Source organism: Chrysoperla carnea, chromosome 3 (genome assembly GCF_905475395.1).
Source record: "Chrysoperla carnea chromosome 3, inChrCarn1.1, whole genome shotgun sequence".
NCBI classification, from domain to species: domain Eukaryota; kingdom Metazoa; phylum Arthropoda; class Insecta; order Neuroptera; family Chrysopidae; genus Chrysoperla; species Chrysoperla carnea.
This window is the reverse complement of record NC_058339.1, coordinates 18,293,583-18,320,321: the sequence shown is the minus strand read 5'-3', so window position 1 is coordinate 18,320,321 and position 26,739 is coordinate 18,293,583. Positions and strand designations below refer to the sequence as shown.

General features: G+C 29.4%; 2 protein-coding genes across 5 annotated transcripts in view; both read right to left on the bottom strand.

Moving 5' to 3' along the window:
- The window catches only part of LOC123294743 (nuclear receptor-binding protein homolog), a 132,355-nt gene extending 116,948 nt beyond the window's left edge, over window positions 1–15,407 (bottom strand). Inside the window, exon 1 of the mRNA XM_044875876.1 lies at window positions 15,104–15,407. Within this exon, the coding sequence (XP_044731811.1) occupies window positions 15,104–15,232 (129 nt within the window). The 5' untranslated portion in view covers window positions 15,233–15,407. The remainder of the gene's footprint in view (window positions 1–15,103) is intronic.
- Window positions 15,408–17,198: 1,791 nt separating this feature from the next.
- LOC123295546 (kelch-like protein 26) lies at window positions 17,199–23,597 on the bottom strand. Of its 4 annotated transcripts, none has more exons than XM_044876931.1 (4): window positions 23,470–23,597; window positions 21,134–21,235; window positions 20,109–20,691; window positions 17,199–19,078 (listed from the first exon to the last, which is right to left on the bottom strand). In XM_044876931.1, the coding sequence occupies exons 2-4, from the start codon at window positions 21,207–21,209 to the stop codon at window positions 17,845–17,847; spliced, it is 1,893 nt and encodes a 630-aa protein (XP_044732866.1). In that variant the 5' UTR covers window positions 21,210–21,235; window positions 23,470–23,597; the 3' UTR covers window positions 17,199–17,844. The 4 variants fall into 4 exon arrangements, with proteins under 4 accessions (XP_044732866.1, XP_044732867.1, XP_044732868.1 ...); XM_044876932.1 differs by lacking the exon at window positions 23,470–23,597 and adding an exon at window positions 23,216–23,304; XM_044876933.1 differs by lacking the exon at window positions 23,470–23,597 and adding an exon at window positions 22,783–22,827.
- Window positions 23,598–26,739: the final 3,142 nt, after the last annotated feature.

Genomic DNA, 26,739 nt, shown 5'->3' with positions numbered 1-26,739 from the left:
GTATTTCTCTGATAATGTACAAATAATATGTGTATTAAAGAGTAATTACATAAATAATAATACATATTATTTTATCATTCATATCTCATCAAGTTATATCATCAACATTTCCAAGTCTTATGTTTAACTTTAATAAGAAAACAGCAAACTCATTCACTTCAGTGCCATTGATCACAAGACGAGACCTTCATTAAGTAAACTTATTATTATTATTATTATTGTATTAAAATATTTACATTTTGTTTGCTACAAATTGAACTTTGTGTTTTCAAATAAAATAATAGGCGCCATCTTATTTTATATAATCAAAACATATCAAATGTATATCAAAACTTTAAATAACTTTGTTAATTATCGTTTATTTTGTGTGATGTATTATCTTCAATTTTATTATTATTTTATGTAAATTATAATGACATTATATACGTAATAAGACATTTTTGCTATCTTATAATATCTTATATACAGCGTGTCATGGATGGAATTAACATGAGTGATAACAATTTGGGTTCTCCTTCACATCGCGGAGCTACAAATTTATGTACCTTATCCGTCAAAGGTCAATCCGACATAGGTCAAATTCTCAATAAGTTAATGAACTGTAGTTCCACATTTTCAATTCTCTTACGGTAGATAAATCAAGCCAGTTTATCCATCATCGAGTATTTGCATATTGTGATGTGAAATAATTCGACCTCTTACCATAAATTAAATAAAAGCTTTTCAGCTTTAAATAGTAACAAACGAAATTTTAAAAAAAAATCAAGGGTAAATATCAAATCAATCAAATTCGTCGTAATTTTGTTTTCCTATTATGTTTATTTATAAAAATATAGAAATGGTATGGTTAATTAGGCATAATACACATCTAAAGTTAATGATCCTTATGTAAAAATGACCCACAATCCCACCACCAAAAAAAAAAAATCATTAAATTGTATACATCAGTTGCCAAATTTCTTATGTTTGTTTTTACAATTAAAAACTGTTGATAAATATTGCGTAATAAATTAACTTCATTAAGATTTCGCACAAATGAAATTTTATTTCTCGAAATAAACTCAAACGCCTATCAAAATTATTATTTTAACCAAAAATAAAAATAATAAAACCGTGGCATATAAAACGTTAGTATTAAGTTATAAAAAACCAAATTGCAAATTTGAAATTAAGGTTTTGTTCCTATAACAGGATGTCCCAAAAAGATGGAAACCTCTGAAGAATTTGGCCATGATATTGCCTTTATCCTTTCTACGATTGATCCTCTTGCTTTAGAGTTATCTATGAAATAAGATCTTTGACCTTCGAATGACCTTGAAGATCATGGTCAATTATATTACGAGTGCAAAATATTCTGCTCTTTCCAAACCCGCAATAAAAAAAAGGGGTTCCAATGTGAAAAATTGATTTTTGATTCGCTATGACTTTGAGGTTATGTTCAATATCAAATCCAAGGCCACGTCAAAAATGATATATTTTTCATTAAAAAAGTTTTATTATTATTTATTTAGGATAATCGTAAGCAAATTCTGAAGACATACCCACAAAAAAACGATTATCTTTCAAAAAACTTAAGTTAAATGAGTAACGTCCCAATTATTTACGGTTTTCTCTCGAGACAAGATATTTGACATTAATAAATGGTGTGCCATATGCATTTATTGTTGATTTTTTGACGAAAAAAAACCAAAACTAAAAGAGTAAAAGACTTTTCAGAAACTTTGGCTAACATAAATTAATTTTCCTGTGATTTATGAATGATCAAATTAAAATTTAGTATTTTTCTCTTGGTACTATTTAACCAAATGTAAGAATATCTCTCAATAAAAACACTAGAGCAAAAAATAAATAAATACAGAATGATTTATTTATTTATGTAAGAAGAAATTTTTTTGTTATTCTTCTGAATTCTTACACCCGGTGGTTGCAACATTAAACGCGTATAAATATTAATTTTAGTAAACAATAGTTAAAGTACTTAAATGTTTTCTTATTTAGACAAATATTAGAAGACATATAAGTCATAAACGGTTAGTGATTCAAAAAAAAAAATAGTTTACAAAAAAGGTAGGTAATTATCTACAATAAAAGTTATTACCATTTTTGATCTAAAGTGCACGGTTATGGAGATATAGCCTAATACGGTTTTCCTTAAAATGGAAAAAAATGAAGGCACTTCCCCCGCCTATTTTTGTTAGGATTTTGTGCATTTACTTTCAGTACGTGATACTGAACCTATTTAAATAATAAAACAACTCCTGTAATTTAGTGCATTGTGGATAAGAGTACCTAGCTTCTATATAACCTGTGTTAAAATTAAAATCTATTTTATTGAATATTGATATACTTAAAATAATAAATATAATAATAATAGGGTTTAACCTCCGTTTCTCTGACATATATGCCTAGAACAGAGGCCACCCACATCATTGTTTGTTAATCTTTGTTTATTTAATTACAAACATATTTACAATTACATTTTGATGTGGGTGGAGTCGGTTACTTCGTTCTTATGTATGTTACACGACAATGTGATCAATTCTGCACTCCTATTAATTATAGATTGTTCACATTGCCGCTGCCTGGATTCGAACCCGCAACCTAAGTCTAAATGGAAAAACAGATAAAGACAAACGCCTTAGACCGCTCGGCCATTTAGGCTCTAAACAAATAATAAACTAGTCAAACATAATTGAATGTAAAGAAATGTTTTACTATTCAATTTAAATCATCTTGTATATTTTTTTTAAGATAAAAAATATATATTTAATTTATTATATATCTTCTAAAAGTGTTTTGTTTGTTCAAATAAAAAATTTTTTTTTTTAAATGCGTTCTCAAAAAGAAAAGAAAAAACATTTACAAAGGTCAAGTTTATAATTAGATTTATTTTGAAAAGAAACGACTTTTATTTAATATAGGAAATATCAAATATTCAGAAATAAATTTTTTTTAGTCTTTTTGTCTAAAATAATGCAGTATCTCACAAATTTGTGTCAATCTGTCATTTCAATTTTTTTCATCAGGTTGAGATTTGATCTATATATCTTCTAGCAAACCTTTAGTGATAAATCATGGGAAAGATAATTTTAAAATAAATTTTAATAATTTATACGAATACGTAACAACCTTAGGTAATTAAACAAATAAATTATAAACTTAAATATATATTGTGACAGAGTAGGCAGACCCTAAACCTCCTACAAATTCATCAAAACAATCGTACAAATTATATTTCCAAAAATTAAATTATTATACACGCGTAATTATTGTGTCGAGGAGAGAAGCGCCACTTGTTATCTCAATTACTCATGCATGTATTCACATAATTAATCATTAATTTTAGATTTTTTTTATACAGCCATGCAAATTTTTTAAAGAATTAACAAAACGTAGTTGGAATTAATTTAACAGTAGTTTTAACAGTATAATCACTATCATGCGAAATCTACTGGAGATATCGAGATGAATTTTTGATAAACTGGTTTACGAAGCCTTCTGTCTGAACTGGTTTACGCAGCCTCATTAAACCAAATTTGTACTTCTAAATAAGGATTCGAATCCGTATCCGTCAATCTATCTTTTTGATGATCCGGTACATCACTAATCATCAGCACACTCTCTGATCTGAACCATGCACAAAGTTAAAGTAAATGAGCAATTATTTAGAAGTATAGAAGTACTGATATTATTTTAAGCCTCGCATCGAAGTCACGAGTATCAGTAATTTATCCATTAAAGTTTTTTTTATTATTATACTTGAAATTGGAACTTATTCCTAGAAGTTTTTCTATTAAATAATTGAAGCAATTAAATCTCTTCTATAAGTAAATCAAGGTGACCCTACCGCATTTCGCAAAGGTACAATCAATAAACAAAAATTTCGCCAATTATATACGACGGCTACTGGCACCGCCAACAGCTTAAATTGAACCAAATTGAAAACACAATGATAATAAAAACATTTTTAGGTAATTGGTATAACAATTTTAATATAAAATAATATGTAGTAAATAAATATATTTAACGATAGAGACGAATTAAACTACAAAATAGTATGTACATATAATTTTAAAATATATCCTTTAAGTTAGCAAAACAAAAAAACAATTATTTTTAGAAAAATTCAAGCGTATATTGATTGGTAGTATGGAAGAAATAAAGCTACAAGAGTTATAAGAATAAATTAAAACTTTGTGATTTCGATGTAAAAATTATCTTAAAATTTAAAACAAACAAGTGAAAAGAAACAATTGACTGATAACACATACATAACTGATAATCAAGTATAGTACATACTATAAAATTTCCGCCTAATTGGCGCCCTCACGGGTAAACAGTGATGTTTACGAAAAAATGTTTCAAACGAAAGTTGTTTAGTTTTTGATAAGGAACATTTTTTACATTTAAACTTTTGTTCTATCTCTAGCGGTTTACAAGATTAACCCAGACTTAATTGACCTATGATGCTCATTTACGAACTTGACATCACTTTTTACGCCCTGAGTACGCTGTAAAAATTTCAGCTCGATATCTTTTTTCGTTTTTGAGTTATCGTGTCCACAGACGGACGGACGGACGGACAACCGGAACTGGACTAATTAGGTGATTTTATGAACACCTATGACAAAATTTTTTCACTAGCATCATTATTTTCAAGCGTTACAAACTTGGGACTAAACTTAATATACTATGTATATTTCATATGTACATGGTATAAAAATTTCGAGGGAGAAATCGAGATCAATTTTATCATTTCATAAAACTTACAGAACCCAAAAAATTCTATCAAGCTCTAAAACATATCTAAGTGTTTTAGAGCTTAGAGGCCATTTTATGGAGTGTAACTCTCCATAAAATGGCCTTTTTCCTTAAAGCCTTTTCCAAACTGAGTCGATTTGGAAAATATTCGCAAATTTTTTTTATCGTTTTTACGGGTACGGAATCCTAAACTCACACTTAAGTAGCTAAGAACACTCTTCACTAAATTACCTTTCAAAAAAATCAAAATTGATTCATCCCGTTAGGCGCTACGATGCCACAGACAAACAACAGACAAACACACACAAATACACTCCTTTTTTTAGTTCGGGGGTTAAGAATATCCTTTTACTTCCAAAATTGAAACACTTCTACCCCTATTTAAAGTTTCTAGCCGTTACATAAATTAATATACTCCTTTGTGAGATAATATCTGTTTTAGTATTCCCTAAGAGGGAAAAGTCACGACAAGCCTCAAGGGCCTTGTTTTCGTGGAGACTTTTGATCTATTTATCCAGAATTACAAATAACTCCACCGTTTTCGAAAAAATTTGTAAGCAATCCATGTTGTGTGCGGTGTCCTTAATTTCATATGCTGCTATCTTTTGCGACATTAAAAAACAGAATAAAATAATAAACGGAACACATTAATTATGAATAATTGAATATATAATGAAATGTATATTTGATGTGGATCGTCATCATTATATTGTTAGTTCGTATCATTCGATTCGCTGACTCTATCGTATTCCTTATACTTCAAATGATTATCATGGTAACAGTAGTCATACGACATCGACAATACAACATTTACGACCGCAACTAATAATATAGATAGGACGGACTCTACGTACATGAGTATTAACTACTACAGCTACAGTACTACAGAACTACTGCAACAAACACAGAAGGTCAAGTTCGTAGATCGCAAACTATATTAATTGTAGCAGTTTATAACCTCTGTAATATTAATGTTATGTGCTACATAATTTATGTATATTAAATACATTTACAAATGAATACATTATTTATTTATGAAGGGAAATAATTATTATTATTAACATTGTGGCCAATTGTGTTTAACTATTGTCATTTATAGGCAAAAATTCACATACAAGACAATCTGCGCTTTTATTCTCGATTTATTGCAAAAAAATTAAAATAATGACAACCTCATCCCAAAGTTGACAATTTCATATTGAAATAAAGTAAAAATACTTTCAAACATTTGCCTAAAGATTGGAACAAGTACAGCTAAATATTTGTATTTACAATAGAATGGAATTGAATTTAAAACAAGTGAAAAGAAACAATTGACTGAGTTAATTGTTGAAATACCATGCATAGTCAGTGTTGATTTCTTTATCACATAACACATACATACATGTGACACATACATAACTGATAATCAAGTATAGTACATTTTATAAAATTTCCGCCTAATTGGTGCCCTCACGGGTAAACAGTGATGTTTACGAAAAAATGTTTCAAACAAAAGTTGTTTAATTTTTTATAAGGAACATTTTTTACATTTAAAATTTTTGTTCTATCTCTAACGGTTTACAAGATGGGTCCTACGGACCCAAGACCCAATCTATGATGCTCATTTACGAACTTGACCTCACTTTTTACGTCCTGAGTACGCTGTTTCAGGATATTATAAATTTCAGCTCGATATCTTTTTTCGTTTTTGAGTTATCGTGTCCACAGATGGACGGACGGACGGACAACCGGAAATGGACTAATTAGGTAATTATATGAACACCTATGACAAAATTTTTTTCCTAGCATCATTATTTTTAAGCGTTACAAACTTGGGACTAAGCTTAATATACTATGTATATTTCATATATGCATGGTATAATATGAATTTATTGATACAAAATCACTGAAGTTAAATAAACAAAATCATTACTTCTATGAAAGAGATTGATTTAAGTTTAAATTCATGCATTTTATTGATGAAAAATAAAATTGTACTTAGTTGGAATATATAATAAAGCGAATCGATGAATTAAAAGAAAATTTCTTTGCGTTTGCTTTAAATAAAGTATTTGGTTATTATGATCGCATATCTATCATGTCTAGTCCATATGTGATTGGGGCAACTTCATGAAGATTGTTGTTAACACAGTTAACACAGTTTGAAATAAACATATTGATCATTTTTATAAGATTTACCATATTCAGCTGTAGACTTAGGACATTAAAATAAATAGACTATTTGAGATTAAACTGTTTTATAAATTTTAATACGTTTAGATTGGTCTTACATTCGCTGAAACCAGAGCAAAAGCCAAAATTTCAATTTCATTTGGGTTGAAAATGAAACTTCTGCTGGATTAATAAATATCAAATTAGATTTGACGTCATGATTTAAAAATAAAAATTCAAGTAGCAACATGTGGGATTTATAGATTTTTTTTTGTCTAGAACTTAAAATTTAGTTATTTAGTTGTTTTTTCTTCCTGATACAGTTCGACTGAAACAGTCTATTATTTAATAAAAATAATTGTAATTGGGAAAAACTAATGTACATTTTATTGGCAAACTTAATGAAAAACAAAATTTTTGCTCATATTTTTTTTTATTAAAACATCGCAGACAACACAAAATATTATTTATACCGGATGGTCCAAGTCATAACAGGATATCATCTTCAAATGGTAGGTAATGTTAACATATTGACAATTTCTAAGTATACTCTGTGTCACAAAATGTACATGTTTTTTACCATTCTAAGTAATATAACTATATGATATCTATATCACTTAAAATGGTATAACACGGGCATATTTTGTGACGCAGAGTATACATAGTTGACAAAGCGTCCTCTTGAAATTTTGAAAATATATTTGAGAATATTGCCAAAACGGTTGCGTAGAAAAATTGGAAATAAGACAGTACCAGCTTTGGATAATAATTTAAGAATGAAAATACAATATCGTTATCTAATGATCCGTGTTTAGGAAATTATGTGTCAAATTTCCAATTTTTCTTAGCACCTGTGATTTTGTAGTGTCGTGGTTTTAGTTTTTATACCATGTATATATGAAATATACAGAGTATATTAAGTTTCGTCCTAAGTTTGTAACGCTTAAAAATAATGATGCTAGGAAAAAAATTTTGGCATAGGTGTTCATAAAATCACCTAATTAGTCCATTTCCGGCTGTCCGTCCGTCCGTCCGTCCGTCTGTGGACACGATAACTCAAAAACGAAAAAAGATATCGAGCTGAAATTTTTACAGCGTACTCAGGACGTAAAAAGTGAAGGTCAAGTTCGTAAATGAGCATCATAGGTCAATTGGGTCTGGGTTAATCTTGTAAACCGCTAGAAATAGAACAAAAGTTTAAATGTAAAAAATGTTCCTTATCAAAAATTAATCAACTTTTGTTTGAAACATTTTTTCGTAAACATCACTGTTTACCCGTGAGGGCGCCAGATAGGCGGAAATTTTATAATATGTACTATACTTGATTATCAGTTATGTATGTGTCACATGTTTGTATGTGTTATGTGATAAAGAAATCAACACTGACTATGCATGGTATTTCAACAATTAACTCAGTCAATTCACTCAATCAGTTTTCACTTGTTAAACATTATTTTATTTTAACATTATCTGCCATTTGATGAAGTCGAGCGGTTATAGCTTGGGACGCCCTGTATAAACTTGAATATCAATTATTTATTAAAACCATTCATTCCACTTAATACATGTAAAAATTTATTATAGAGACACATAAGCAATAAGACAAAAAAAAAGTTTTAATTTAAATTACATGTTTATGTCAAAATTTAAATGTGGGCGTTTTTTATTCAACTGAAAAGAAAAATGGAATTTGATTTACAAAAAATATTATTTTATATCAGATATGACCTTTACCTTCATTATTAATGTGTAATTTAAAGATCCTTACACCGTTATCTTAATTATTAAGTCATTTTTAAATTATCTATAATCATCTGATTAATTAAAGTTAATTAAAACAAATAATTTACAATTAAGAAATAAATTACACAAAAATTTAATAACATGTAATTTTTAAAGGACGTTTATGAGAATTAGGTCTTAGCTCAAATTTGCTCATATTGCGAGATTTTAATGATCAATGGATGCGTTAACTTGAGGCTAAAATTAGTATACCTTGGTATATTTCATACATACAGGGTATAAAAAAATGTAAATGTTGGAGTGTCGGATATTTTTAAACTTGCACTCAAATATTTCGGTTACAGAACCCGAAACTCGCACTTGAAGCATATATCTAAGAACACTCTCTACTAAATTACCATTTTTCTTAAGGCCTTCTCCAAACAGAATCGATTTCGAGGATCATGGCCTATTTTTTAGTTGTTCAGGGTACAGAATCCTAAACTCTCACTTAAAATACTACTCTCACATAGCTAAGAATAATCTCCATTAAATTACCTTTCAAACGAAACAAAAAACATCAAAATCGGTTCATTCGTTTAGACACTACGATGCCACAGACAGACAGGCAGACAGATTCACACACAGCGATCAAACTTATAACACTCCTTTTTTGTGGTTCGGGGGTTAAAATTATAAAACTCCTAGAAACCCTTGCCACAACAGAATATCGAAACATACTCAATACAAATTTAAGACTTATACAGTTTTCTCATGGATGCCATTATAAATAGGATCACTTGGGAAGCACCAGCTTTCAAATAAAAAAAGATTCATCAAAATCGATTGACCCAGTCGAAAGTTCTGAGGTAACAAGCATACAGTCGAATTAAGAACCTTCTCATTTTTTTATGTCGGTTATATAATAAGCAAATCGATATAAATTTATGGTTATTAAAACATTAAACAACAATAAAAATTAAATAGTTGAACACTTTTTAAAAACACTTTACGTTTAACAGTGGCAATAAAGAATGGGGGAGGGGGGGTATGTTTATGAATTGTGTGTGACCATATGACAAAGTTATTATCACACGCATCTGCTTTTAAACACATGCATAAATATTTCTTTAACATTTAAAAATAATAAAGACAGTAAAGTAAACTGAGTCTATGCTCTATGCAGTTCAAAAGACAAATGTCGTTAAAGTGGATCTCTTATGAGCGAATCGATAATTATTTTTATGAAATGTTTGGCCATAATCCAAATATTAGTTAAATACTAGAATATGCACACAAAAATAATATTTATTTCTATTAGTTTTTACTAAATTTTTTGTTTTACTATTTGGGAAAGTCGTCAATGTAATTTAATATGGCAAAAATAAATTTAAATATAACAGGTTGGCTGATAAGTCCCCGGTCTGACACATAAATGGCGTCGCTAGTATTAAATGCATATTATTTTTATATAGTACCAACCTTCAAATGATTCGTGTCAAAATTTGACGTCTGTAAGTCAATTAGTTTGTGAGATAGAGCGTCTTTTGTGAAGCAACGTTTGTTATTGTGAAAAAAATGGAAAAAATGGAATTTCGTGTTTTGATAAAATACTGTTTTCTGAAGGGAAAAAATACAGAGTCCGGAAACTCATTATCAAGCCAAGTTTTTGCTTCCACTGTATTTTTTCCCTTCAGAAAACAGTATTTTATCAAAACACGAAATTCCTTTTTTTCCATTTTTTTCACAATAACAAAAGTTGCTTCACAAAAGACGCTCTATCTCACAAACTAATTGACTTACAGACGTCAAATTTTGACACGAATCATTTGAAGGTTGGTACTATATAAAAATAATATGCATTTAATACTAGCGACGCCATTTATGTGTCAGACCGGGGACTTATCAGCCAACCTATTATATATGAGGCATTTAAAATTTTGTACAAAAACGTGTAGGTATGTTAAAAATCTAGCAAAATTCGGAAACAAAAAGCTTATACCTTGTCCAATAAAATAAATAATTAAATAAATAAAAAGCCCGACTACGTTAAGTAAAATCTGAAGAAGAAAAACAAGTTCAGTACCTAGTATACATTTAGCAGTTATACATACCTTTAACAGCCGGGACCCATTATAGGGAAGACTTGAGTCGGTCTAGATCTTAACGGGTCCTTTTGTAAACTACTGGACTTGTTTCTTTCTTTTCAAATTTTATTTAACGCAGTCAAGTTTTTTTTTCTTTTTAATTTTTTATTTTAGACTTTTAAGTGTCCCGGCAATTTTTATATGAAAACTTTTTAAACCAATTAATAATTCCTAATTAAAAACCATATAACATAATTTCCTTTATTTTGAAATCCTACTCGGCAGGTTTGGTTTATTTTTTTCATTGACGTGTTACAATTTTACTCCAAAAATGCGCCATTAAGTTTTGTTTTTCAAACACTTATCTAAGGACATTTGGATTTTTAAGACGAATTTAAAAATACCTTAAATGTCGAAATCCATCAAGCCATTTGGAACATACGAACTAAACTGTACAGGCAAAAACGAACTAAAAAGTTTTCCAAAAAAATTTTTTTTCGTATGCCTTGGAACTAGACCCACGGCGAAAACTAGACACACTTCGAAAAAATCACTTTCCAATAAAAGTGGTTTATAGGGTATTTTTGTTATCAATTACTGTCTAAATTATTCGGTATACAAAAAAAAATGTTTGCGTATTTATAAAGAACAACTTTCTAATTTAAAGTGTTCGTCTAATATTTGTCAGTTATGAATTAGAGAGAGGTTTTTATTGAATCGAAAAACTTATATTGAATTTAATACCCTTATAAGATGTCTGCGTTTGAAATTAATATTTTTCATTTGAAGAATATTCCTCGATTAAACTTATTTTTCAAGTTTCACGCATACGTCAAAGTTAAAAAAGACACCCCGTATACGTACAAGATACGCGTGAAAACTATATAGTTCTTTTATCTATCGCTAAATAGAGTCTTTGTTAGTATTAAAAATCGTTAAAAACAGTTAATGCTACAACGACTTTTATAAAAGTCAATCATGTCAAATTTGGATCAAGCCGGTCAAAATATTAAGAAAACAATTGAGCAGGAAGGTACAACGATACGGATACGGAACGAGTCACCCTTGGCTGCTGCAGCTGTACTAATACACGTCTTATTATAAAATCGATACATAAAACTGGCAAAAAAACTGTCTACACTTTTAAAAACCTATCGATGAAAAAACACATTAGATAACTACTACCTAAGTCAATATGATTAAGATTTTTCCATGTATTAGTTTTTGTTGTTATTATTCAGATCATGTGACCCTATAAAACAGGTAACTGCTAGTTACATAACATAAAAAAATTTAATATATTTATTCAAATATACACACACAAACACACAAAAACATGTTTTTAAACTTAAAATATTTAAATTTCTTTGATCGTTTCTTTGAAACATTGACACCGGTTTAACAAAAAAAAATGATTCATATATTCAAAATTTAATATTCTGTTTTATAACAATTAGTTGTTCAATATTAATCTTTTATATTTATAACTTTTGTAGATAGGCACAAATTAAAAAAATATTTAAATAAAAAAAAAATACTTTTTTAAAGGTAACAATAATGAGTAAAAAAAGATATTTGAAACACTCGGATTCGAAAGTATCAGTTTTGACACCAAAGTTGTGACATGTAAATTTGTTATTCAATCTTGAAAAGCTGTTAAAATTCTACGAAATTTTAAATAAAAAAAAACTCATTTGCTAGAACGAAACAAACTGCTTCGATCAAGATTTTGTTTTTTTTAATATTTTAAGCAATGGTTCTAGGAAAAATGACAATGTAATGTAATTTTATTGTAATTGGGAATTTTATAATTTTCAAAAGAAATTTGAGAAAAGTTATAAAAATAAAACATGAATTATCCGGAATAATCAAAACAAAATCAAGTATAATGAAAACCGATATAAAAAATTAGTAACAATATTGTACTTTATGAGTAATTTCCTAGAAAAAATGTGAGATTCTGTTAGTCATTCATTCATGAAATCAATTACATTCAAAATGTGATGATACTGTAATTTAGAGGTCAAAGTTGAAATAAATAATCACAAACTCGAGAAGAAAAAAATATGAATAACCACTTTTTAATCTATTAACGTTTAAAAATTTAACTATTAATTAAAAATAACAGAAAATTCATTTCACATTCTGGCAAAAGGAATCTTTTGCAGGGGCTTTTTTAATTTATTAAGGCAGTTTCAATACATTGTCAACTGTCAAATAAAGAGAATGTTGTGTCCGGAAGTAGGGTACTTCCGTTCCAATTTATGGGCGTAAATCGAAAAAGCACAATTTTTTTGAGTATTCTCAGGCAAACACTTTCCACCGTATTCCATTAAAATCAACTGGCGTGGAGTTTATCTCTGAGTACGAATGCTTTTTCGATTTTATCAACTTAGTAGATTCAAGCAAGGTTTTAATTTATTTTCAGACAGTTTTGCGCATTCGTTTTTATAGAATTCAATGTAAAGAATTACTTTTTACAGAGAGGTTTTTTCCGCACGTGTCACAGTGAAAGATCACGTGTATGTACTCATGCTCTTAAAATTAATGAGAAGCCAAAATAGTCAACGAAAATTAGGTATCATAATCGGGCTAATTGTGATCCACCAAAAAAAAGTGGTTAGGTCATTTGTTAAGTCCATATTAAAGATACATTGTCTTTTATTGCAAGCATTTAATATGGCATAAGAAAACAAGAAAGAAGAAATGATTTTGGTCAGGTTTACGGGTATTTTGACCTTAAAATGATTCATATTTTGTATTTATCCCAAGCAGGCTTATGTTTTAACATCGTATGGGAAATTTTGTGTGTAAATATTTCTGTTTAAGAGTACGATAACCTTAATCCATTTTAAAATGCTCTGACCTTTTTTAATTGCTGATATACAACCGACAAGTTTATATGCAAATAGGTACAAATAGATTATTCAATATTGGGGCTTGACAGTTTCAAATATATCAGAGGTCGTCTATCGGATCCTGACCTTTAGCAAAACACTCGAAAACTGATAATATCGGGTTCGATAATATCCCATCAGTATTAAAAAATATAAAAAATTGATTTTAACTAATTTCACCATATTCCTATCCCCAGTTTTTTTTTTTTTTAATTTACTGAGTGCGATGTTAACCAACGAAAGTACACGAAGAGACCCGTAATTTTCCAAAGTTAATGTTTTTTTGCTTACATTTTTACTCTCGTGATGAGCAAAATTCTCACAATTTATGAAAGACTTTAAAAAAATATATTTTAGTTTCAACCGCATATGCAAAACGCTCATAACACAAGTGCTGGCGGAATATAGTAGAAAGGTCCAACATATTATAAGCCACTTAAAATTTCCAAATTGGCAATTACTTTTTTAAGATCTTCTATTTGTTTCATAACTTGTATTTTTAAATATCAGCATGAATCAAATCCATGGCTAATCCAAATTACTTAGATTAGATTATGCCATTTCATTTTGAATAACGGATATTTGCTCAAAGATTAAACCAGCTACATATGTCGGATTTCTGTCAAGTACTTTACAGTGCTTTACTAAATAGTTATTTAAGGTGACAAAAAATTACAAAAAAGACACAGAAATGGAAATCTTCGAGTCTAAAAAATCGAAACAAAATCAATTTTGATTTTGTTTATAAATTCAATCTTATAAAAAAAAACAACATGCGTGGATTTCAGGTATATTTAGTATAAAAATGTATGATAAAAATAGATTACAATTTACAACAAAATATTGTAAGAATTTTATTAGACTTGTGATAAACCGGTTTGTCGCCGTATGGTCGCCAATCTAATGCTAAAAATAACATAATATCAATAGGTATAATCTTATTATTTTATACCCTAACCGAACACAATTATATATGAAACATGTTTGAACACGTTCTTAAATAAGGTTTTTTTCATGCGATTATTGAGATTTAATACATAGTAAAGAATTTAACGGATTTCCTATATAGACAGAAATGTCAAGGTACATGAACTAGAAGGTAACATTTCTAGGAATTACAAATAAGTGTTTATGTAATCAGCAGTAAATGAAAATATTTATAATTGATAATACAATCACTGTAGATTTTCTATAAAATAAACACACTGTAAAAAACATGAGGCAACAATATTCATGGTTTTTGATAGTCGATACTAATAAAATGTGACGTCATTTACCTGAAAACGCATGCGGATTGCAGAGAGATTGCAGCCGAACTCGGTGCCAACAACGTCTGGCGGGCGAGGGTCTAGCCACCCGTCAGCCGGTCAGGCAGCGACCCCGGTGCATATCACATACCAAGAAATAAACTAACTAACCATATTATATATAGGAGGTTAGGTATTTCTATACAAAATGAATGAAAATATGATGTATCCTTACCTCTTCCCGACGTTTCAACCATCTGCCACAAGGACTTTCTTCTAAAATTTCACTCTCATCTTCGGAATCTTCACCACTTTCACGAGGTGATTTGTGCTCCGGATCGTTACTTGAGCGACTTCCAGGCATTACAATAAGTTATAATAATAAAAACCAATCAGTTCGGTTTTTTGACAGCTAATAAAACAAGTTTTATATTTGAAACTAGCACTAGTTTTATCACCAAACACTACCAATGCCATGAGTAATAACGCATTGAATATTCAAGTAAAAACTACCAAAAAAGTAAATTTTAAACCATTGGTCAACAACTCAACAACTACTTTTCATCGATTTAATGAAAACATAAGTAGGCACTCACAAGTTTCAAATGACACTAATTGTACGGTAAAAGAATTATTAAACAGTTACAAACAATACGATTATTTACGATGGTTTATGACGTTTATTTAACGACAGCAATATTTGCATTGATATTAATGCGAATGTCCGCATTTTAGAACAAATTCACTTACAAAATAATACAGATTAACAAATTAATACACCACCATAGCAATCTTACCGTCAATATCAATCAAATATTACAGAATAACTGGCTACTGCGCCGGCTTGGATGTCTGAATGCACCAACCGATTCCGATTATTATTTACCGAAGTGATAAGACGAATCGTGCTTCGTACGAATAGACACGGCATTGATAAGTGTAGACATCTATGTCTTCTTTTATAAACATTTTTTTTAAGGTTTGAGTATACGATTTACCACAATTAATGGTTTACATCCATAATTCAAATATTCTTTTAAATTATTGAATCTCGAATAACTTAGAAAGATTTTCTAGGTAAAATAAACAAATATAAATTTAAACCTACAATAATGGAATGTAAAAAATAGTAAACAAAAAAAATTTAGAAAAGCATGTTTTATTTTATATTTAAAAAAATAACAAAATATATTATAACTAAAACTATATAGTTTATCTCGCAACAAAAAATATTCACCATAAAGTCATGGCCCATAATAAGTACAATAGTTTGAATTTTTATATAATGAGAAAATAATAAATAAAATAAAAAATGTTGACAATCTTATTTACATTTTTATATTTGAAAATAAGGGTGTCAAAGAATTTAGTCCAACTACTTCAATTCATAAACCATAAAAGTTTTATTATCAATAAAATTTTCTACAGAGGAATTTAGGAATGGAGTGCAACGCAATTGTCAATTTTAAATTCAAGTTAAAATTTTACGAATTTCAACTTTTTAACATTAAAAATTAAAATAATAAACCTCCGCATCGATTTTTTATTGTTTCGGACAGTTGTCTAAACACTATTCAAGTAAAGAAAACAAATATCTTTTATCTTTAGCGAACAGCGCTTTTTGATCAAGATAGAAGACACGTGATATATCTTTACTTGAACAGTTTTTTGACATCTACCCGAAACATAAAAGAATCATTTTTTGTGAATGAAAAGGTCTATTATCGTGAATGGCCAAACAATTACGGATTTTAGTTACTTATTAATTGAAAAACCTAAAAATTGATTAATAACCTTATTATAATTCTAATAAAAAGAAAAATAATAAGTAGAAAAATGAAGTAGTCCCACATATTACAAAACAGAGTGTCCATCGACCGAAAAACAAAAAATAGCAATTTTCAGGGTTTTGTAAAATTTCAGAATATCTACTTTTCTATTTATAATTAAATGATCTTCTTATTAGAATAATGCAATTAAAAAATTTCAGAGCCCAGTGAAAGAAAACTTCCTATTGTCCAGAAGTTTCACAGCACTGTACTGTGGATTATAGCCACTTTAATAGTGGTCAGTTTTGTGTTATTGATAAATTTTGATTATTCACGATAAATATCTAATGTTAACTTTATTGAAATGGGCGAAAAAAATATTTAAAAAATTTGTAATGTATGTTCCAATACGCAATGGGAGTAATATAAAATTTGGTGTAAATTGAGTAAATAATAGTTAAACTGCCTTTGTTCGTCTTATTGAACTGCAATGAGTACCAAATCTTGACGTGCAGTTTTTGGAAATCTTTAATCGAACTACTAACCCACAAATGTGATTGATTTATGTTCGACACTTGCAAAACTGCCCTTTGGAACATAAACGACAGTTAAACTATTTCAAAAGTGTCGAATAGTGCATGGTTGCAAATTGTTGATCAAAGTTCATAGGTTTTTTATTTGAAATTCCGCTCATAAATACAAATATTCGGAATTCAAGGACGTCTTTCTTATACCCGTGTATTATAATAGTTAACACACTTTTGTAACAATAAAAATTTACTATATTTGTACGCTTAAGCTTCCGATAACACAGATAACGAAAGCTGTAATGAGGAATAAGCTGTATCAAACTGAATTCAGCATAGGAAATGAATTTTACGTATGCACTCATGTTACATTTTCGTCATCCATTCTATATGAAGCCGGAATTCTTCGTTTGTGCTTAAAGACATAACTTTTAATAAACAGGAATTTGATAGCACATTTGAACAATTTTTTATATACATCGAAATATTATGTCTAATTTTTTTGTATAAATCGACGCATTAAAATTATTTACCTTTGCTAAATACACTGAATAATAACATTATAATATTTCATTCCTTACGCTATCCGCTTTTTTCCGCCAATCAGTGTCTTATATATTAATAACCCGATATTTTTTAAATATGTAAATGGCACGTCCTATAACACTTTAAATATAATACTATCTTCTGTTCTCATTTGTAGTCATTACTTCCATATCGTCTCGGCATTTAGGAATATATAACGTGACACAAGTGTGTTCCCAAACATCTTGTGGATATTTTTCTTCTGTGGTCCAAAAATCATTTTCAACATCATAACATTCAATGGCAGCTGTATCTCTATCGAACATAGCATCACTATGGAATCCACCAATAAAATATATTTTTCCATCAACTTCAACTATGCCCGCATGATACCTAGGTGTTGGCACTCGAGTAATCACTTCCCAGCTATCTGTCGTTAAATCATATGCATCTATCGTATCAACTAAAACACGACTCCCAATATCTGCATCTTCAAACCAACCTCCACAAACATAAATTCGATGTCCTAATGAAATCATTACATGATCAGCTCGAGAAGATAACATTGGAGCTCTTACATCCCAGGTGTCTGTTGCTGGATCATATCTGCGAACCGCATCGGAAGTTAAATCTCTTTCCAACCCACCACTTATGAATATATATTTTTCATTAGCATTATTACACCAAGTTACACTTGCATGTTGCGATCGTCCTTCTGGTAAAGGACTAATACTTGACCAACTATCTGAAGCTGGATCATAGCATTCACAGGCACTGATTTCTTCTTGATCCGTACATCCATCCACGAATTCTTCTAACTCACTTGACCCTCCAATTGCATATAATCGACCAGATAACACGTTTAAAGAAAACCTACACCTTTCTCGTTGCATTGGAGCTATTGTTGTCCATTTATTATACCTAGGACTGTACCTAAATCCAAATGGATGTATATTTTCTTGTAAAGATTGATTAAACGATCCCCCAACCACATATAATTCATTATCCAACACAGCTGTTCCAAAGTTACATTGTTCTACGTGTGGTATGGATGTTAGATGTCTCCATTTACCTTTTGACAAGCAATAAGTGATTTCATTGGTAATTCCTCCAATACTAAAACCCCCCACTTTAACAATCGCTAATTCCATGCCACGAGAGTTGACTAAATGATTTGAATGACTTTTTGTAAAAGCAGTTTCTCTGATCTTATTAGGTATTCGAATCTGTCGATAAGTTTCTCTTATAACAATTTTATAAATACTTTGTTTCTCGATTGATTGATCAATAAAGACTTTTTGTAATAGATTATCTAATTTCCATGATGGTATTTCTCGGAAGTGGATTTTTCTTAAAAGCCGAGAAGCAAATGATAAACGGTGAGTAAATCTATAACAAGAAAAAGAATTGTAAATACATCGGAATGCTTCTAAAAACTCAAAATACTCGAAAACCAAATTTATTTTATTCAATTAGTCATACATTTTTTGTTAAAAAAACTATTCATTTACGACTGAAATGAATCGGAAATTTCCAATTAGGTTAGCTCAGGTTAGGTTAGAATGGCTGTCCTGGGGGTGAGACACACTTATAGCATAGGATGCGTTGTGATACCGAACAAGGATTGGCCCATTCCCGGCCACTACTCCATGAACCATTTGGAGCTGTTTAAGAACAGCAGGAGAGCTTTGACGTCGACGGACTTTAGGTCGAATTTCCAAAATGAATTGAAGTGAAATATGAGGTTAGGTAATTATCTAGGTAGTGGTTATAATAATAGCGATCGAAAAAGATCAGATGCTAAATTGTAAAAATTATCATTTGGTTGTGCAATTATGTTGTACAAATAAGCTTGTCTCAAGGGGCCTCATTCAGATCAATATCATCGTTGAAACATCCATAATTTTATTGCTCCTCAACGGTAATTTGTTGGTGGGCACACATGCAAGGTTTTCGATTTCGATTATTTACTTACAAGTGAGCTAGCTAGCTATCTCTATTATGGATGGTGGCTTAGTTTAATTGGTGGATACAAATATTCAGTTGAGGTATTATACTTTTTGTTAAAAATAAAAATGTATGTACCGTAGAAATTCCAATTTACTAATTAGCTTATATTTTTAATTACAGTGTTTTATGTTATCGGTAGAGCGGCACAAATTTCATGTACACCCTAAATTACTACAACTACATGTTTTCAATTTCTTGACTTTAACTTATAAGTAGAGAAGATCATTTTGCCAATACATCTATTTAAATAATTTTACATTCCATATTAGGCTATCATATGAGTAAGATGAGTTCAAAATAATAATAATAAGATTCTGTCAAAGCCAGAAGCCACGCAGAAAGCCTAGGGCTTCTCCGCCGGGAATATGGTTTTATCGTTAGTCAAAAATAAATCACTGGTGAAACTTACCCACAAACATCAGAATTTTCAAGCCATTTAAGTACAATTCGCAAAACTTCTTCTTCCGGACAATCGACAGGAAATTCACAAGCTAATAAGTACTCTAATTGTTGAGGTGCTAACCGCTGAAATTCATTTGACATTGAAAATTCTTGTAAATGTCCACTTATAAAACGATAAACGCGCCTCCTTAATTGTACCAATGAATAAGTTTCAGCAATTGTTGCAATATCTACACAATTTTCCAGATCTAATTGTGATTGTAAGTAATTTGAACAAGCTTCAACAACAGCAACAACTTGCACATGACTAGCAGCTGACAGTACATCCTGAATATTGGCAAGGTTTAAGGCAAGTCGTGATGTATAAGCATAATTTAAAAGCAATCGGATTCCTTCTGCAGTAACTCCATTTAAACATATTTCACTTTGTCGAGATTCTCTCATTGCATCTGTAAACATTGCTCGGAAATAATCGCTACATGATGCTAGCACAACACGATGAGCTTGAAACGATTCTCCTTCCGCAAGTAACGTGATATCCAGTAAATCACCTTTTGATCTTAGATCATTAAGGCCACTTAATAATGTACCTAATTAAGAAAACAAATTTAATAACATATTAATTTTAATTTATAGGGTGCTCTAGAAGACCTGATCAAGAAATCCGATTCAAAGTAGTCCTTAACGTATCCTATATTCCTAATATGTCGTGGAATATAGGGGGATTTAGTACCTTAGCCCCTTAAATGCGTTTAGGTAATTGTGTGGATTTGTTAAGAGGTTAAGGGAAATAGATTTTAATTGTGATATAAGAAAGTACGGTCTCTAAGTAGATTAAACCCCATTCTACGCCAATAAATTGATATTAATTATAATTTTGAATTGAACTTTTTTTTAAAATACAACGGGCTCAACATATCAAAAATTTAAATCCAAATTACAACTTTTTATTATTATTACAAATCGGATTACTTGAGCTGCACTGCTAGAGCGTTGTAGGTACACAACTTTCAGGAACAGCCTATATATTACCTGAGTGAGCTGGCGATTCAAAATCGACTGTATTTAAGGGGCGATCATAAGACCCCCATTCCCTAACTTTCATCATTTCATCAGTTCAATTTATTCAACAATCTGAAACAATAATTTGAAATTAGTCATTTAAAAAAAAATATATAAAACTATTTTTGATGCACAATAAAATTTCCTCATTAGTTTAAAATAAAAACATGTTTTCCTTACTAGGATCATTATTTGTCTGTGAAAATAATCTTATTACCTATTATAGACAACGATGAATAACTAAATCATGTCATATTTTTATATGATTCATTGTTTTTATTTTTCTTAATTACAAGTAATAAATTATACATAACAAAACGATAATTTACTGTTTAAAACAAAAAATTAAGAGAAAGTATGTATTATTTTTTGATGAATAAAAGATGTTTGCAAAATCATTGTTATTATAATGCAATATTTTACTTGTGGGAAAAGAAATTTATCTTGTTCTAATTAACCAAAAGGGTTTTAAATAAATCCTTATTTTAATATATTGATTGATTATTTTTTTTAAGCACCTATTTATCCAGTCAAATTAGTCCATAAAATATAAGTAAGGTTACAAAAATTCCCATAGAGCTAAAAATTGGTATGAATGTTCAGAATACTATTATAAACGAATTGTGAAAAATCTTCATCAATCCCCCTTGTTGAAAAAATTTTATTGAGGGAGGAAGTTTGCGAAAATAGGCTTTTCGCGTTTTTCAGCAAAACGATGAGTTTCACAGCAAAAATAGTTCAGACAAAAATTATAGATAATTCGATTCTCTACCAAAAGTATCTCTACACCTTTTTCATAAGTATTGCCATTTTCATGATATAGCGGTTCAAAGAATTGAACAAATTATTTTTTTCGTAATACATTTTTGAACCGTTATACGAGTAAAAATATGAGGACTTATTTTTGATGAACCAGCTTCTTTTTCTTGGCGCTGTCTTTTCATAGCATCAATGCTACTCTTTCGAGTATAATTTTTTCGACACTGCACATGAATTTTTACAGATGTCTGGTCTTTCAGGTACTCCGAAAATTCACCAGCTCTTTCAATACTTACGACTAACAGTATTTTGTGGAGTATGAGACCTTTGAAACGAGACAGTTATACGAGCATCACCACGCTAACAATTGAGTGGAAAACAGATGTTACTCAGGGCATGCTACTAAATAAAAATAGGGACGGATTTATATTCTAAAAATTTTAAAATTTGTTTTTATAAGATATAGGGACTCATATTTTTACTACTATAACGCTTCTACGAATAAAATAATTTTTTCAATTCTTTGAACCGCTATATCACGAAAATGACAGCACTTATAAAAAAAGGTACAGAGGCACATTCTGTAGCAAATTGAATGATCTACAATTTTTGTCTGAACTATTTTTGCTGTTAAACTCACCGTTTTGCTGAAAAACGCGAAAAACCTATTTTTGGAAACTTCCCCTCTCAATAAAATTTTTTGCACAAGGGGGATTGATGGGGACTTTTCACAATTCATTTATAATAGTATCCTGAACATTCATACCAATTTTTAGCTCTATGGGAATTTTTGTAACTTTCAAAGTGTAATTTGACTGGATAATAGGTAATTATTTAATTAGATCCTATTGCATAATTACTTCTGAAACAAACGAAACAAAAGAATCCTTCAATTGTCTTTTTAAATTTTATTACGGAAAATACTCTCAATTGTTTCTTCAGGAAATAATTTAAATAAAATACAATTTTCCTGATTGCGATTAAATAATATATTTCATAACATCTTACAATTTAACTAAAATATCAAAACAGTAATGACATAGTGCCTTTTTTATTCACAAAAGAAACTATATGACATATTTTTCATCTTACGTTCTAAAATTTCATCATTAGTGAATAAAGAAGTATTATAATTAGATTGAAATTGGGCCAAGGCAAAATATTTTAAGAAAAAATAACAACATTGTTTATATAGTTAACAAATCATAGTTTGATCATTGTGCATTTTAAATATTTAAATAATTTATTTAAATACAATTACAAAATAAAAATAAATTGTAAAAATTTGATTACTCGGTCGGTGTTATTCCTACAACGAATCCTTCAAAGATGGCAATAATGAATAAACACAAAATATAACCCAGAAATATATAACACTTTTATTATTAACAAAACTGTACAACACAAGAAACATTTGTAAATATTTTTAGAGTGCGCAGAAAAAGAGAAGGCCAATATAAAATTTGATATTGAACGTCAAAAATTTTTTTTAAAAACACCAGTAGGTACCAATAATAAAATAAACATGCAGTATTCAATTTACTTACATATTTAATATTTTTGACACATTTTTATTAATTAAACAATACATATATGTGTTTGAATCAAGTGTTGGCACCAAACAAAAATATTGTTTTTATTCCGTTATAATACTTGTTCACCTTTTGTTCCATCATCAGCCTCAGCCATTACTTTGTTTTAATCAAGTTTTTTTATAAAATATTATAATCTCATCTCTTTTTATCAACCTTCGCGTATTTTCTACTAATAAAGTTGTATGTATATATAAATTGTATGTGTTAGATAAAGATACATTGTACAGTAAAATTTTCTATACTTTGTGTAATGTGTATTACTTTATCTGTATTTGATTAACACAGGTGTCTGTAGGAGGTGATATTTTATGTAGGTTATTCACATAATGTGGTGTACTACGGAAGCCTGAATGTCTCAATAGCTTCTTTTTTTTTAAAGTGTACCCACAAATATAAAACCAACTAGTTCACTTTCAACAAGTGCACTTGTGGACTTGTGAGACATTATGGAAACAAACCTTTTTGAAAATGTCAGTCGGTAATGACTATTCTTTAATTAGCCACTACTGAAACTGTCTGGAATTATTAATAATTGTATGTTCGGATTTAATGATAATAATTAAATTTAATGATAATGTTTATAATTTGTCTTACGTAGTTAGTTAAAAATTTTTATTTATGTTATTTAAAAAATATTAAAAAAAGATCCGATAGATGGCAGAACTAGGGTAGGTAAAAATATTTTGATTTTTTATATTTTTATTTCCTGCCATCTATCGGATCTTTTTTAATATTTTTTAAATGTGGAAAAAATTCAAAAAGGTTTGTTTCCATAATGTCCCACAAGTCAAAAGTGCACTTGTTGAAAGTGAACTCGTTGGTTTTATATTTGTGGGTAGACACTTTTGAAAAACAGCTATTGAGACATTCAGGCTTCCGTAGTGTACTACGTTTTTCTTCAGTTGAAAAAAGATAGTTATATGTATAATATAATTATGAACAATCTAATTCAATTTATCAATAATAATGGTTGAATAATTATAAATTACAAAATCAAATGTTATGGTGTAGATTCCATAAGTCCATATCATTACAATGACACTTAAAAATTTTAGCAGATGGCCAATGAATGTCCTTAACAATATCAAGCTTCTTTATATATTGTGTCTTTGCATTCTTCCCTTTTTCACTTCAACAAGGCTTTCGATGCTTATCAAATATGAAATACAAGTTTACGGGCTTGGGTATCGGAAAAGTCGTAAATATAAAGAAAGTACCTACTTTATAAGGCCCCCTATCATAAACTTTGGAAGAAAATCTCCCACATTTACTAAGACAGAAATCTCCCCGCTTTACTGTTTGTCATCTTAGACAGAATGGAACAAATGCGTTCAATAAGCCAAGAGGAATCATTTGGAGTGTAGTTGAACGACTTAAAAGATATTGATTATGCAGATAATATCTATTTGCCCCGTAACCTGCGGTTAAAATCCATTTTATAAAAATAAACACTATAACAACAATAAGTTCGATTTAGCTTATGATGATTTAGACGATAACGATAAATACTTAGTGTTCCGATTTTGTGCTAAATAGTGAAATATCGGGTCAATAATGGCACGATGTTTGGAATACGTGACAGAATTCGTGTAAACTGACAACGGATTCGTATTCGGCGACCAAAAATACTTAAGAGATGACAATTTTAAGCTTAAATAAGCATTTCAAGTTAATTTGGACTACATATGCTCCCCCTGGGACCTCGTGCCCATTTATGACTAGGTCAAGTCGGTTGAATGTTCTTGGGATCCGGTTTCTCCACTTTTCCACTTTCAACAGTTTTTTCCGGCTTATTCGTTATTAATTAAAGTAGTTATTGAAGCAAAATAATTATGAACATCAAGTAATATGATTAGGTACGTTTTGATTAATTAAATTTTAATCATACTTAATTGACAAAAAAAATTGTATTTTAAAGTATTTAATAAGTAAATAGAATTATATAACTTATACTGTTATTCTATCGTTATGTCACTTCACTATTCGCAAAGAGATGTATCGATTTTAATATATGCCTGATTGTATTAAATATATGTTTTCATACAGTTAAATTACTGTAAAATTAATTAATATAACGGCGTGTATTTTAATATAGTTCTATATTATTTTTTCAAATATTTTATTACTTAAAGAATATTAATTAATCAAATTTGGTTTTAAATAGACGGACCTTTTAAGTAAAAATACGTTTTTGGCTTGACTCTAGTCTCGAAAATACTATCTCCAATTTGGTATTACACCTATTTTTTAAAAGTGTCTTAATTAGATTCTTATAGTACTTAAAACACTGAAAACAAAAAATTTGTTTTCAATCGATAACCATAAAAATGCATTTAAATTTTACATTTTCGGAAACAAGTGATGGCAAATGAAGTGAATTTTAAAACGAAATAGTCTTTATACTTAAAATTGTAATTGCCCAGCGAAACGAGTGGATACAGTTTTTGAGATATCGTAATTTTTGGATCGATTTTAGTTCGTATCTCAAAAACTATTCGACCAGTCAACAATTGCACCCGATTTTTGTACTTTTTGGGTCAAAATTACCTTATATACTGAGTTTTATCGAAATTGGAGATAACAAAAGTTTTTCGATTTTTTGAGATTGAAACGATTGCGCAATCAACACTGTCTACTTACATGGTATTTCAATGATTAACTCAATCAATTGTTTGTTTTCACTTATTTTTATTACTTTTGTGTACAATTTGTAAGAAGAGAATGTATATATTTGCAAAAACTCTTAGAACATCTGTCGTTTGAATAAAATGCTTTCTATAAATTGCAGTTATATGGAATGATTAGTACGAAAAATTGCAGTTTATTGAATTAAATGTTTAACGTTTAGAGAATTTCCTGAAACAAAACTAAGCTATTGGTGATTATCGTTTTTTTATAAAAATCTCTTTACATGATCATTTATCCATTTCAGTAGATGTTGAAAATGGTCTTAACTTTATCCAGATCAAAATTTAATCCCGTCAAGTCTATTATGTATTAAAATCTATGTCTCACGTCGAATTGACAAAGCTACTATTTTCGAGAAAGTTTAGAAACATCGAAGCAATACTGATTATGTTATGTTTATCCATCCGTAGATGAAAGATCAATGGCGAAGATGGTATTCTTGGAATCAGAGGTAATAATCCGTTGAAAACTAACTATCGAATTTTCAGATGGTAAACGTATGTATTATTACTTATAAAGGTTGGATGCTTTTCT